This window comes from Euprymna scolopes, chromosome 22 (genome assembly GCF_053919585.1).
Source record: "Euprymna scolopes isolate OS-2025 chromosome 22, ASM5391958v1, whole genome shotgun sequence".
Classification (NCBI taxonomy): Eukaryota; Metazoa; Mollusca; class Cephalopoda; order Sepiida; family Sepiolidae; genus Euprymna; species Euprymna scolopes.
In genome coordinates this window covers 8,546,146-8,562,494 of record NC_136503.1, presented here as the reverse complement: position 1 = coordinate 8,562,494, position 16,349 = coordinate 8,546,146, and the positions used below count along the sequence as shown (strand labels likewise).

At 31.3% G+C, this 16,349-nt stretch overlaps 1 protein-coding gene across 1 annotated transcript in view; it reads right to left on the bottom strand.

Annotated features, from left to right (window-relative positions):
• The window catches only part of LOC145243879 (uncharacterized), a 167,375-nt gene that overhangs the window by 18,077 nt on the left and 132,949 nt on the right, over window positions 1-16,349 (bottom strand). The window contains exon 2 of the mRNA XM_080106954.1: window positions 3,584-3,689. Within this exon, the coding sequence (XP_079963080.1) occupies window positions 3,584-3,689 (106 nt within the window). The remainder of the gene's footprint in view (window positions 1-3,583; window positions 3,690-16,349) is intronic.

Here is a 16,349-nt window from a genome sequence, read left to right as displayed (position 1 = left end):
TTGCTATCGAATAAGACAATTCTATGTTCGTTCGTACGTCATTCATCATCTTTTTTTTTTTTAAACTTTCCAACTTTCGAAGATGCAATGCAAAAGAAGTAATGCTTAAAATTTTTATCTGATGTGGATGTTGTGTTAAACATGGAACTCGTACTACACTTTCATCTTGGGCCAAAAGCCAAGAAAGTGTATTTTAGTTCATGTCCTGCCCAAAGATTGTACAATATCTGTATTACATCTGTATTATCATTAGACATCTACAGAATTAAAAAAAACTCTGATAAGCAGATATATTCTCAAACTATATTAACCAAAGCAGTTGTTACGGTTTGAACAAATATGATAGAATAATATTGTAGGGTGTGCATTTGTGCTGCACACCTACAATATACAACAGATGAAAGAGACAACTGTTGAATTTTCACAGCGCATTTTCGCTAGTGTTAAAATAATTATCATAAGTAAACCATCACAAAATCAACATCTGACCATTGTCTCTTAAGTACACGAAACCCAGTGTAATGTTGACGTTTGTGAGATCAATAGTCACTTTAACTGTATCAGCTTTATATTTGAAATGCATAACATTTACACAAAGGCTATTTGATTCATTTTTAAAACAAATCTTGTATACTCATTCTGAACCTTTTAAACAAATTAATAAAATTAAACTTTTTAAACAAATTAATAAAATTAAACTTTTTAAACAAATTAATAAAATTAAACTTTTTAAACAAATTAATAAAATTAAACTTTTTAAACAAATTAATAAAATTAAACTTTTTAAACAAATTAATAAAATTAAACTTTTTAAACAAATTAATAAAATTAAACTTTTTAAACAAATTAATAAAATTAAACTTTTTAAACAAATTAATAAAATTAAACTTTTTAAACAAATCAATAAAATTAAACTTTTTAAACAAATCAATAAAATTAAACTTTTTAAACAAATCAATAAAATTAAACTTGCACTTGTTTTTGTTTTTTTGGTTAAAGTTATAGTCCAATGATATTAATACTAAATTGATTGCATAAAATGGTTAAATTTGTATTCGTTTTTGCATTAATTAACCTTATTAATCTCTAACCATACATCAAACAGATACCATAATACTTTGTACACTGCACCCTATACCAAAAATCCACAAAATCTCAGCTAGATCAGCCCACTAGTTTCCAAGAAAAATTAGAATGGACAGACAAATTGACAGACTAACAGAAATACAACATAAATTACATAAGACAACCTCGTGTGCTTGCGTTTAGTATCAACATAACTTGTATAACTAAAATAAATATTTATATATATACTAGCAGATCGCCTGGCGTTACTTGGTCGTAAAATGCACAAATATTGTATTTTAATTAATACAGAATTCTTACTTATTATCAACAGAAATATTGTAAGTATTAAGCATAACATTAAATTCCTTTTAAAAATTGAAAAAAAAAAACAAAAAAAAAACTGCATGTGAGTATAATGTTTTTTCTAAACCGTTCACTTCTTGTAAGTAAAAAAAAAAAAAAAATACTCAAGCTGAGATCGAAACCAAAACCTAAAGACAGTGAACTAAGTATGATAACCTGCCATGATATTTGAAATGCGTTTTCAAACCTACTTATTTTTAACAAAGAATCTGTCACGTGACCATTCACACATGTGCATTTGTGAAACAGTTGACAAACATAAAAATCCAATTACACCCACGTTCCAATTTTTCAATTTTGACCTATTAGCAGCTCTTTTTTTTTTAAATGAAAATCGACTCAAAAGTTTTCCACATGTCTGAATACCCTATATACCAAATTTCAAGTCTATAGATAAAAAATTTGTTGAGTATATAGGTTGAAAATTGTACTCACACATGTATTACCACTTTTAGATATATAGATAGATTTACTCAAATATTTAGTGAAATAGCATAAATAAGAGTTTTAAAATATTTTAAATACAAAATTAACTCCACCAGAATGCATTTTGGTTTCCATTTTAATCTAAGTAAAAATAAAACCCTAGAAATAACGGTAAGTGTGCACTAGGGGCCAGTATATAAAACCACTATTGTTTATAATTGTTCTTGATGGACTGATAAAAACCTGTAGAAACGATGCTTCATGGGACATCCTGTTTGCAAATGATATTGTTATCGGTGCACCCAGTGTGACAGAAGTGAGTAAAGCATTTAACAGATGGAAATCAATGCTTGAAAAAAAAAAGGGCAGCTTCAGGATTAATATAACAGATGAAGTATACGATATGCAACATGAATAAGGTAATATCAGTTCCACCTACAGCGTTTGTATGCTTGAAACTGCATCAAATGCAATAAGTTTTGCCATAAAAACGAGAACACCAATGTACTAGTGCCACATGCAGCAGATGCAGTTAATTTCATTTGATATAGCACCCGTTGAGATTTTCCTCTCATAGAAAGAAAAGTCGTAGGTGTAGAAAGAGAAGTCAATAAGTTCACCTACCTACGAAACAATTGATTTCAGTGAGCGTGCTGATATGACTAGAAGACAAACATGTCGCATTCAACATTTTAAAACAGCTGTCAATGATTTTACAAATTGCAGGGATCCTATTATATATAAATGTATATATCAATACGTTTGTCAAACTTGTAATCTTCTATATGGCCTTGAAACATGGTCAATGACATGATCCTGGCTGTGGTGCATCGGATGGAGGAAATAGCCGATCTCACTTTACAGGTCTCTGTATGTTCCACAATGAGACCTCAACTGGTATGGTCACATTGCTTGCAGTCATCTAAAATGTTTCAAAATTTGTTCCACATTAACGTCGATCACTGAAAGCCATGTGGTAGACTACTTAAAACATGTAGGATCAGTTACTGATGAACTGATCCTCGCAGGTGACACGCAGAAAACTTAGAAATCATTCACAAAACATCTAACCTCAAGTATGAGACAAGACAAAATATCCTAACTTGCATCACAGAGATTCAGAAAGATTAAAACATTATAAAGTTATAGTTTTATAAAAAAATCTCGTTAAATGAACAAACGATACCTTAATTAAATTTAACTTTCAAAATTTTATTTACCCCACCCCGTGACATAATCCAAAATCAAAACAAAGATAAAATTTTCAAAAACTCCCGGTTAACACTGGGTAGTTACAGCTAATGTATGTTTATGTTATTTATGGTTAGGTGGTACTTTGGATTTTATTTTGTTTGAAAGACCATTAAAATTGTCTAAACTATGAATGCATGATAGGTTATTATGGTGTCCGTTAGAAAAAATAGAAAAGACGTGCGGAAGAGCTCAAATCCTGTTCTTATCTTAATTTGAACTCAGACAATTGTATTATCGGCCAACGTTGGCCATTAAACCAATTACAAAATGTTCTATGTTCGCACATAACCCTTCCTGTATTGTTTATGGATTTGACAAACAGTTCAATTGAACTTTTAAAATCTTAGATAAGATGATTTACAGAATATTTTTTTATATTCAGTAAAAAAAAAAAAAAAAAAAAAAAAAAAAATTATATATATATATATATATATATATATATATATATATATAAGAAAAAATAATTACTTACCTAATGTTGGCGCATGTCCACGTTCTGGAAGGGAAAATTGTTTTGGACTGCTTACCACACGTCACATTTCGGTTATAAACCCAATTGTGAGCAAGAAACGCCTTATCTGAAATGAAAAGATAATTCAATTAAAAAACAAAACAAAAAATATTTTTACATATTTTAAAAATTGAAACAAGAATTAGAAAACGTGAACAAAAACATTTATTCAGCCTTTCTTAGGCATCCCTTTATTTTTATTTTTTTTTTAAGTAATCTAAATTGTATTTGTAGAGTTTCTCTGTGCGAAGATGCAATAAAAAACAAAACCCTATATCAAGATCACACAATTTTCACAGTACAATTTTAGGATGAATCAAATGTGTTAATTTTGTATTAGTGTTTTTTTTTGTTTGTTTTTTTACAATAATGTTATGAAGTTTACATTTGAATAAAAAATTCTCAATTACTGAATAATTTTAACATGGGGTTCAGGGCTGAGGACAGGAGTGCACAGATGTTAGTCATTCTGGATTAGCACTTAGTGTTGTCATGAATATGAAATATGAAAACAAATTAAACAGAAGATTCAAAAAGTAATGCTAATCTGCAAAATCTGATATTTTTACGCATGAGGGAGACATGTGCGCATATTTAAAACAAAATTATTTTTACAGTTCAGAATTTTTTAGATGAGGGCTGATTGCTTGTATTACTTGTTTTGATTGGACTATTGTTCTCATCTTGAGTGTTATTTGTGCAATGTTTTGGTCGGTGTAGCCTCCGACTATTGCCAGGCATGTTGGTCACCATTTTGGAAAAGAAAGGAAAAAAGTTACTCGCTCTGTAGACAATTGATAGGGATGCAAGATGGAGAGTCAGACTTAAGTAGCACATATGCTAATAAAAGAAAAATTCCTAAGCAGACCGAACACAGATCAGCAGTATATGGGAACCTCTAAAAAGAAAAACAAAAATTGTATAACCTCTCCTAAAAATTTCAACAGTAAAAGGGAGATAATTCCCTGTCAAATTTTATTAGAATTACCTCCCTTTGTCAACCAAATCTTTTCACATATACGAAGCTATGGTGAAAAAACAAACGACTCCAAGAATACAAAATCATCTATGGAGCCAGTAACTTTTCTCCCTTCTTTTCCAAGATGGCAACCAACATGCCTGACAAAGGGCAGAATACACCGAATAAAATGTTGCACAAACAACACTCAAGATGACAATAATAGTCCGATCAAAACAATTCAAAATTACTTTTTTAAATTATAAACATTTTTTTAATGAATTTGTTTTTTTATTTACTTTTTTTGTTATTTAGCGTTTCTTTACATTCAAAAACTTTTATAAAAAAAGTTTTTGCTGTAGCATAGAACATTTTATGCAAAATTATTTTAAAGTTTTCAGTATTTCACTTACACCGAATATATATATCTCGGTATGTTATGCCTCCCAGGAATTAATCTTATCCTTCAATGCCAATATCGTTAGTAATAGGCTTATCTCCGGAGAGACTCTTACTTTCATATTAACAAACAGAAAACCAAAATGATGACCACAGACTTAAAAATGACACATTTGTTTAGATATTTTTCTTGCAAAAACTAAAAATAATTCTTTATTTTGCTAGTTTACATATGCAGTGTACGAACACACTATGTAAATTAGATGGCAAGAATAAAACAAAGATATAATGCTAAAAAAAGTAATTTTTTCTCAATATTCGGAGGCATAAAATATTTGACTGGTTTAATTAATAATGACAACATCTGAAAAAATAAATTGATAGCTATACTGATGCATTGTCTGTCTCAATAAAAAAGATGATTATAAATGTACAGTAGGTGCAAAAAGTTGATTTCTTTTTTGTTACTCGAAAACAAAAACAATAACAAAGTGCTATTCTAAAGTAGTTTTAGTATGATAAATACAAATCTCGTATCAAAAATCATATATAATTACACATTCACTATATATCTAAAGTTAAAAAGTATCCAACACAAAGAAAAAATAGTTTTAATTAGTCAAATATTTGTCATATGATGGTTCAGAGAGTTACATAAATCCAGATAACTTTTGACGGCGTATTATTTATTTTGGTCAATTTAGTTGCACTGTATATACAATGTCTAAAACTGGAGAATTGCCGGGAATTACAAAATCAATTATTCAGCTACATATGGACCGTTCAGAGTATGTAAAATTCTCAATAATGTTGAATATCCCAATTTCGACTGTCGATGACACGATTCGTAGATGAAAGTCCTACCAATGCACTTCAAATCTACCACACTTAGGGCATATTTATTGTTCGACTGAATATTCCAAAGAACAATTTACAAAGTCCTTATTCCGCGGAGTTTCAAAGAATGCTATTCTTATCAGAGGACATAAAGAAATCAGCAAATTATATTTGTAGCAATGCTAGAATTTGCTAGTTAAGGCATTAAGTGAAACCGCAATTTATTGTAATTATAAATTGCCAAATAAAAAAATGAAAAAAATGTTGGATATGTAAAAAACTAATATAAAAACAAACCACGCAAAATATTTCAGCTTGAATGAAACTCCTTTAGAGTTGATCCAAAATGCAAAATAGTTCTTTAGATAGAATGTATCCCAAGATAAATCCAGCGTGACAATGCATATAATCCGATTGGAAAGTTTACAAAACAGTTGAAATAATGAAAATTGTTTTTTTCCGGGCAGTGCAGTAGTCCAAAGAGAAGTCTGTCCCTAGTCAAATGGGACCTAATAGTAAGAAGAGAGAAATCCAAAAGGAGAACCTTCATCCTCGGCTTAAAAAAAAAAAGTGATTTCAAGTGGGGGGGGGGTGAAAGCGTGTAATTACTGCGACCGGAAATTGTCTAGACAGAATGAAACAGATCTTTCTATAAAGAAATTCGATGTCATTATTAAAAGCAAAAGTGTAGGATTGATTATAATTGTTTTAAGTGTTGCAGAATCATAGTTTATTAAGGCTGTCAAAATGATGATAAAAGGTGACATAATAATAATTTGCATTATTTGAGCTGTTTTGAAAACTTTCCAATCAAATTATATGCATCATCACGCTGGATTTATCTTGGAATATCTAAAGAACTATTTTGCATCAACTCTAGAGGAGTTTCATTCAAGCTGAAATATTATGCGCGGTTTGTTTTTATATTACTTTTTTACATATCCAATATTTTTTCATTTGGCAATTTATAACTACAATAAATTGCGGTTTCACTTAATGCCTTAACTAGCAAATTCTAGCATTGCTACAAATATAATTTGCTGATTTCTTTATGTCCTCTGATGAGAATAATAATAAGAATAGCATTCGTTGAAACCCCGCGGAATAAGGACTTTGTAAATTGTTTTTTTTAGAGTATTCAGTCGAACAATAAATTTTTATTGTAAAGTTCAACTTACAATTTTAATTTTCTTTCTCTTATGTATGTATGTATGTATGTATATATATATATACTCCTAAGCTAATTTTATCAATCATTATGTTAGTGCAAAAATAATGTTTTTTTTTTATATAGTTGAACGTCATAAAACGACATTATTTTTGCACCAACCTAATAATATAAAAAAGAGAACATGTTTATTGCAATAAGAAAAATTAAAACTTTGTAAATCTAAATTCAAGTTTCATTCTTTTTTATTGATAATCTGTTATCCTTTCAGCCAACGTTTTTCATTTACAAATTGATGGAATCTGTTATAGAAAAATGAACAAATAAAAGATGGCATTTTTTTTTTTTTTTCTTGTAACCAAATCTTATTAAATTCATTTTTTCAGAAAATTAAAGAGCAGGAAATACCAGAATTATGTAGACCCCCCGCCCTCCCCCAAACTTTTAGATATTTTTGTGTGTGCGTGTGTGTATATATATTTATTCACCATTTGCACAAAGCAAGATGTGACATGAGGTCATTTTTACAGTAGGGGGTCCAGCACTTCTTGATGCCAAGGGCAATTATTAAAAATTGTCTTTTCTCAGTGGTATGTCTAGGGATGGTGCCACACAGACTGGAGGCTGAATTAAGAAAGTTTTGCGCGCGTGTGTGCGTAACAAAAGAAATCAAGAAAGAGCGAAAGAAACTAAACAGAAAAATAGATTTATATTTCGGAATTTTTGTAGATGAGGATTGATAATTTTTATTATGAAAATTACTATTCACATCTTTGACGTTATTCAATCACACAAAATAGAAATTCGATACAAAAAAAAATGATTGAAAATTTAAAAAAAAAAAAAAAAAAAAAAAAAAAAAAAAATTTTTTTTTTTTTTTTTTTTTTTTTTTAAATTTTCAAATTCAAATTTTAGTAGATTTATTTAAAAAAATCGATTGGATATTTTATGAAATGCTGAAATTTAAATCACGTAGATTTTATTTGAACTTAAACTAGTTGGACGCCTGGCGTTACCCGATCGCCGATCATACAATACATTTAAACACGATATTTTAATTTATGCAGACTGCGTATGTATTATTATAGAATCAATCTTCTATTGATTATTATATATTACAAGGAATAATTTGCCCAGTGAATTAATTCGAATAAAAATAAATAAAAAATGATAATGTCGTTCATCAAATTTTGTCTCTGTTTACAATATCATGTCAGCTGATATTTGAGTTTGACGATGAATACTCTGGAAAAGTCACTTCTGATTAATGTTTAGTTGTAAAATATTCAAACAAAGAAATGATTTGCGGCGATTTTAAATGATATCTCTTCTTTTATCGTAAATTGAATTCATTAATAAGAAAAAGTTTAAATAAAATGAGGTAATCCGGGCTTGAACGGGGGATCATTTGATTTGCAGTTGAATACTCTACCACTGAGCTATATCTCCAGATGACAATAGTTCTGTTTTTTTTTTAAGAACTAACTATTTGCTAAGAATTATCTCCCTTGACCGGTGTAACTGCCCCTCTGCAAAAATTCTTTTTTATCTATAAGAAAGGAAAACTATTTTTAGGATCGGATTTTTTCGATTTTCGATACTTATCAGATGAATTTTTGTATAAAACATATCTAAGAACACTGCCAGACATATAAATTACCTTTATGTGAAATTTGAAAAAGACTCAGCTGTTTCGGAACCTATGAGGAAGGGACTCACACACAAAGTGACTTTTATATAATTGTAGATAGATTACACACTAAGGACGAGAGATGCATGCTTCACACCCCCACTGACCTTTTTCAAAAATTAATATTTTTAAATAAGGTTTTGGAAACTTACAAAAAAAAAAAAAAAAGCAGTAATATTCCTTGCAGCTTTCAGACAAACACCTATAATTCCTCTATCAGCACTAACAGATGAAATAAATGCTTGTCTCAAATGCTCTACGTTTTGGTGACATGTGAAAACATTAATCTTAACTACATATATGCATGTTCAACTGCAAAACGATTGATCAGTAGAAATATTTTCACATCAATTGTTCAAACTTGAGAACGGAAAAGTGCCAGCTGATCTGACTTCAGAATAAATTTCATTGCCTGATACCTTCTGTAATTTAGTGACATCAAAAGAATTTGTAAAAAGAAAAAAAATTCTATTTCCAGATATTCAAATTAATTAAAAGAATACCAGTTGGTTGAGCTATTGTTGTAGCCAAGAACAAAAATGTCCACGAACTTAATATTATTCAGCTTAACATTTAAAGCAAGGTAGTCCCATACAAATCTGTCGACACTGATGTGGAAGCAAATGAAGCGGTTAAATATCCAACAGAATTTTTTAATTTACTAGATTCGCCAGGGATGCCACCGCACACACTGCAATAGAAAATTGGCATGCCAATAATCATATTGTGAATATCAACCAACCTAAGCTTTACAATGGCACATAGTTTGATTAAAAAAAAAAAAAAAAAAAATTGACAGGGCTTTTCAAAGGCGAAGATATCTTCATTCCACACATACATATATATATAAAGTAGTAGCATTTGTGTGTGTGTGTATACAAATCTCATTAGGCTGATCATGACCAAAGCAGGCATGCCCCCTACCTCGGGATGGTGCACACCATTTATCAAGATAAAGGTCAAAGTCACAGCCTATGTATATATACTCTCCTACAGCCCACAACACTGAACCGATCATGACCAAACCTGACATGATGACGGTCTCCGATCTAGGGATGGTGCACACTATTTTCTCAAAGTCAAGGTTAAGGTTGGAACTTTGCCAATATTCCCATAATTCCAATGGATATGTCATTTCACTTTAAGAGATTGCAATTCCCAATTCGATTGGCGCTTACAATCACCATCAAGAACAATGTGGCTTACATCTACATACTGATTGCTTCTCACATGAACAATTATATGTTGCATGTTCTAAAGTTTGTTTTCCCATTTAGTCAAACTGGGTCACAGCAATGTGTGGTCAGGTACAGCTAGTATATATAATTTCTATTTGATATATATATATATATAAAATACAGTCAGTAGTAAAAACCGAAAATCAATATTATATCTCCTAACATTTTATGCTGATATATATATGTCATCCACATACAGTACCGTTTTGCTGTATCACAGTTCATCAGTGCGGCTAGACAGGCAACTACCTCGAGCCAGGATCAAAACTTGCCGTCCATATGTCAGTCAAGGCTTTGAACCGTTACGCCAATCAGCAGCTGCTGTGTGGGCAATGAATTAACAATGTTTTGACATTATATATATATATATATTCGCAAAATCAAGACAATAAAATATAAAATGAGAACATAATATTGTAACGCATAAGGAAGTATACCAACATCAATTGTAACGCATATGAAAATACACCAGATGATGTTCTTATTTTATATTTTGTTGTCTTGATTTTGCAAAAATATGCATGCTCAATTATGATTATATATATATATATACACACACACACACACACACACACACACACACACACACACACACACACACACACATTATTATACAAAAGGAACTGTGTGTGTGTGTGTGTGAGTTCGTTTCCTAAGAACTTGAAAACAGCCAGGCTGGTTTTTATTAAATTTCACATGAAGGTATTTTATGTGTGTAGCAGTGTTCTTATATAGGATTTGTATCAGAATGTATTTGATAATTATCGATAATCAAAATGATCCGATGGAACAGGTGATTTTGACCAAAGTTAACACTTTACACAGCCTAGCATCACATTTGAGAGGAATTTTTTTTACCACACAAGCCAAAAGGCTCAGCATATAAAACCAATAGTTCTTTAATATGACAGAATGGTTCTGTTTAGAGCACAGTTGAAGCATGGTACTTGACTTTTGCATTTTAAACTTTAATGCAAGCCATTATATATAAACACAATTTTATAAAACCAACAGGTTCTCTACAGTGCAATGTAGACTACTATATATTGTGATAATATATTATTGTGTGCGAGGGACACATGAAACTTCTTCCAGGCGCATCGCGATGGGTCCCTAATTAGATCTGGCAATCATTTGATTTCATTTAAAAATGAGCGATTTCATTGATTTCGATGACAGTAAAAACATGAGAGTGTGAAACATCCGTTGATCATCATTTAATCCTGGGAAACGTTAGGTCACCTTGCTAGTCCTATTTAAACTGAAGTTTGTCTGATAGAGCCTCTTATCGAAATATGCGGACAAATGTAAATAAGTAAATAAATATAAAGGAAAAGGTGAAATAATTGAATGTCTGCCTGGTGTGATATTCATGGTGTTTTTAGTGGGAAAACACAGTGTCTTATTCCAGCTGGGGAATCGTTGGGTTCGTCTCGTAGACAGACACCCAAGCAAGAGTTTGAAGATCATTGATTTTTTTTTTTTTTTTTTCTTTTTTTGTTACAAACTGAAATCAATCATTAAACAAGCAATGATCTGAAACAACTTCTTCCAGCCCTTCACCATTATTAGTTTATTTATTTTTTATGGCTTCTTTCAGGCTTGGTCATTAAAGCCCGTGCCAGGATGACGAATATCACACGTTTTTTGTGCTTTTTGTTACCCAGGATGTCGGTAGGCGGGGGAGGCTTGGTGCGAAAATGGTTAACCATGATTTTCTTTTTTGGTTTGTCTTTGACGTTTTATGCGCTTGAATGGAAACAACGGCTGAACATTCATGGCAGCAGTTGATTTAAGTGACACTTAGACACATCCACGGAAGACCAACAACAATGGGGAAAGATGAGATGATGTTCACAAGAATGGACAGGAGAGAGGAGGAAGAGGAGGTGCCAACAAGTGCTTAACAATTGAGTCTATGAAGCCGTTGTTCATGAGCTTACTATTGCACTGTCACATGTTCCATTGCACAAGAATATCCTCACACACACACACACACACACACACGTATACAGCGAGAGATGCATAGCAACGAAGTGAGAAAAAATGAGAGAGAGAGGGAGGGAGAATCATAGTAAGGATGAGAATCATGGCGAGAGAGGGGGAGAATCACAAAGAGGATGAGAGAGAGAGAAAGGGATAATTACAGAGAGAGGGATAATAGCGGAGTCGATGAGAGAGGGAGAGAATCACAGAGAGTGAGAATCCCCAGAAAGAGAGAGAGAGAGAATCACAAAAAAGGGAGAGTGAGGGTGAGAATCACAGAGAGAAAGAGATAGCAACAGCAAGAAAATCACACGTTTATAAGATGCAATGTTATAAATATTATTTCTAAATCTAAATGCAACAGAGAAAGACAATTTGTAAATGTGAACTGATTGAATGAAAGAATCTATTACAAATACCAAGTAGAAGACAAATTCACAACATAAAATATGTGAGAAGGGCTGGTTATGAAGACAACGGCCGACCCTTTCACCCCTTTCTGCTGCATCCAGGTTTCAATTGAGGGCTGTGACAGAATACACTTTCGTCTCTTTGGAAACAACATCAATACTGTTAGGTTTCACACATGATTATCGATATCTGAGAATTTAAGGGGATAGTCTATCTTCTTTATTCTTCTGCCTGGCAATAGACCCATTAAGCAAGTTACTCAATAAAAACTAAGCCAGGGCCACCAACAAGACCCAAACAAAAGTGTCAACCACCTGCTCTTCATGGATGACCTCAAGCTGTATGTCAACTCTAATACTGATTTAAATCGACTCCTGCAGATTGTATATTGAAATGAAGTTTAGTTTGGATAAATATGCCAAGTGCTCCATAAGAGCTGAGGAAAAGGTGCAAACGGAAAACAGTTGATGATGATGCTGACATCAAGGAACTAGAAGAGCTAGAAAAATACAAATAGCTTAGCATAAAAGAGAAGGATTAAGTTTAGTATGCCAAGATGAGAAAAAATTGGCAATGAATATATACACACAAACAAAATCACTGTCATTAACCAACTTGCCATGATTGTGATAACATACAACTTTGGAATTGTTGATTGGCTACAAAGGGACATAAATATAATGCGGACACTAAAACATGGAAAATGTTGACACTGTACCGAATAACATACAGAAACCAGTATTTTTTTAGGCTGTATCTGCCCAAAGGAGCAAGAAGTATATGTCTCTCAGATATTGACCATCAGTATCGTGTTACTATCATAAGCACAGAGCAATATCTGATGAGCTTCCGAAATCAAAACCTTAAAATAGTGTACCAACATGATGAAACAAGAGCCAACAGAACAACCTCCATCATAAAACTGACCAAACATTTTGGACAAGACTGTCTAACAAAGGAGACAGGACCAGAAAACAAGTCTGCTACTGAAATCGCTCAAAAGAGTGACTAAGTATACACCAAGAACTTCCATTAAAAAAAAAAAAAAAAAAAAAAAAAACAGGGTTATATAGAAAAGGAAGGCTCTATAGACTGGCAAAAAATAGGATTACTCCACTGGAACGTTAAGCCAAGGCGTTTGAAGGAAAAATTCTCAAATAGGGTGCTATTTGTCATGAATATCGGTGGTTGGAGAGGCTTCTTGTAATTGTTGAAGGAGAGTAACTTAGTCTTACTAACATTAAATGTTGCCATCAATTTACGTCCCCATTCCACTACGGTCTGAAGGTCATTTTCTAGTGATTCTGCCATTGTTCTAGATTTATATACATCCGTTCTTCCCTCATGCATGGAATAGAGCATTATATCAGCAGCAAATATACTCATCTCCGACACAATTGATAGATATATGTCCACAGAGACTATTTCACTGTATCACAGTTCATCAATGCGACTAGATTAGCATTCATAAAAAAAACCCTTAAACTTTGCATTTTTAAAGATAGGCACTTTTCATCAGAAAATAAATAAATAAATAAAATAAAAAAAATAAATAAAAAAGTTGTATTGGTTAGCATAAATTTGAAAATATATAAAAACGTTTTCGTCAATTTAAAGGCATTTTCAACAGAAAAAGTCAATAAAATTCAATTAACTAGTCAATCAATTAATGAAATTGTAATCGGTAAGGCATAAAATAAAGAATCTGAAATTCAGATACGAATAGATTATAGTGTGATTCAAAAAGTCAGTTTTTAACTTTGTCCCAAGTTTGAACTTTGCATTTTCTGCACTGCTAACCTTTCTTAGTACGCTTTTAATGATTGTTCAATTTTTTTTTTCAAATTTAACTGAATTTTTGCTCATCGAGAATTGGCAGGTGAAAAATTGAGAAACGAAATTAATAAACATTTTCCCAGAAATAATCAGATAAAATTTTGACATTGTTTTTATGATTAAAATTTTTTTTTTTTTTTCTTTAATGAGTCAGCAGTTATCAATGCCAAAAACCAGTAGAGTATGAGGATTAATGAGATGGAGTGATGATTATCAATTAAAATTATGAATATTATGAGAGGATTGAAAATAATACATGGAATAAACAAACTCAATTATTGTTGTGGGCTTAAAAGAAATAAGACAATAAGGAGATAATAAAAAAGAATGTGTATTTACAAAAGTTATGTGATAACAAGAGATTGGATATGACTCTCGGTTACCACTGTGGTGACTGAATTGCAAAGTAATTCCGACAATAAAAAGTGAATAGCTCGAATTGTTACACTTTTATATTCGCTTTATTCCTCACTTACTAAAGTAAGTTTTTACATGAACGTGTTAACTCAAAGGTATTTTCAACCAATGAAAATCATTTAAAACCCCAAAAGCAACAATTCTGTCAAAGGTAATAAGACAATGCAAATTTAGAAACTCTTATAAATAGAGGAAGCAATCAACCAAAAAGAGACAAACTTCAAAAAGACAATACCTAAAACCAACAGAATGTATGCTTGTACCAGGGTGGTGGTAAAAAAAGTCCTCAATGACTCGCATACAAACCTTCATTTTTTGCACACATTCTCACACACTAGTAAAAGTCAAGAAAAAAAAAACGATTTACTACTCATAGCTATACATGCACGAATTAAATCAAAGTAAACCAACATACATACACATAGGCAAATATTAAAATACGCATATTATTCACACTATAAACATTTTGATTTGTGATTACTGAATTATTTTTACAAGTGTTTACATAAATGAACATTTTCATGATTGAAAGTAACTTTTATATTCTTATCTCTTGTATAAAAATGTTTTTATATGCATGTATGTCTGTAGATATCCTTCATTTTTTTTTCTTTTGCCAAAATATAACTTTTATACACAATTTTATATGAAATGTTGGTGTGGTTCTTGGCAAAATCCCAAAATATTATCGTCGTTCAAAATGATCGCTACCAAGATCAAGGACCACGCCACGATTATCAGTATTGGTAGAATCCATGTAATGACAATAGATCACCATAACAATTACTATAATGACGGTTTATGACAAATATTTTCAATATTGGAGTTGAAGACGACCATATTGTAGCATACAGGGAATCAGTTTCTAGGAAGGCAAACAAAACACGCAAGCTTTTTGTAATTTTTCGTCAGCTAAAAGTTTTCTGTTGTTTTTTCTTGATCCGCAGGCATTTATTATCATTGTTATCTAAGAAACCAAAGGGCAAAAAGTGGGAAATAAATAAATGATAAATAAAAATTTTTTTCTTTTTTTTTTATGTTTAATGGAGATGAAAAAAAAAGTTGCCTTGAGTCGGCAAATAATTACTTTTGTCAAGCACAACAAAACTGACTTTGCTAAAACTTAATTAAAAATGTCGGTTCGTCTATAATCGTCACTATTTTATTTAACCAATTCAAATGAAATGAAGATTTTATCGAGAATTTATTATTGGAAACAGCGATAAAAATCTATCTGGAAGGGAGACGCGGGGAAAGGGGGTGGTGATAATGCGCAAACAGAAACAAATAAAAAAATAAATAAAAAACCGAAGCAGGGGAATAAATAAAAAAGAAACATGTAAGCCAAAATGAAAATTAAATTTACAACGGCTTCCAGTAAACAATTCTCGTATTTTTTTTTACCCGGCCTCATATTGCAAATTTTTCTCTTACACAAATTTCATTGTTTTGTCGAATAAAAAGACTAAAATATCTAGTGCTTGTCCAGAATGATCCCTAGTTTAAAAAACAAAAATAACGAAAAATCTGTATGACGTACACATCTGTAACAGGAAAAAAAATCGCATTCCAAAAATCGCATAAATAAATCAAGTAATTATATTTTATAAATATAAAGCGTTTTCAAATGAATTTGAATTTTGCCAATGTCCTCTACTTCCAATGTTAAGAATAGTTTTCGAAATCTCGCAAATTTGAATTATTTGGATTTATCTCCCTTCTTTCTCCAGTGTATTTTCAAAATGGTGTCACGAAACAGTAGCCCATTTGTTAACCATAAGATTTG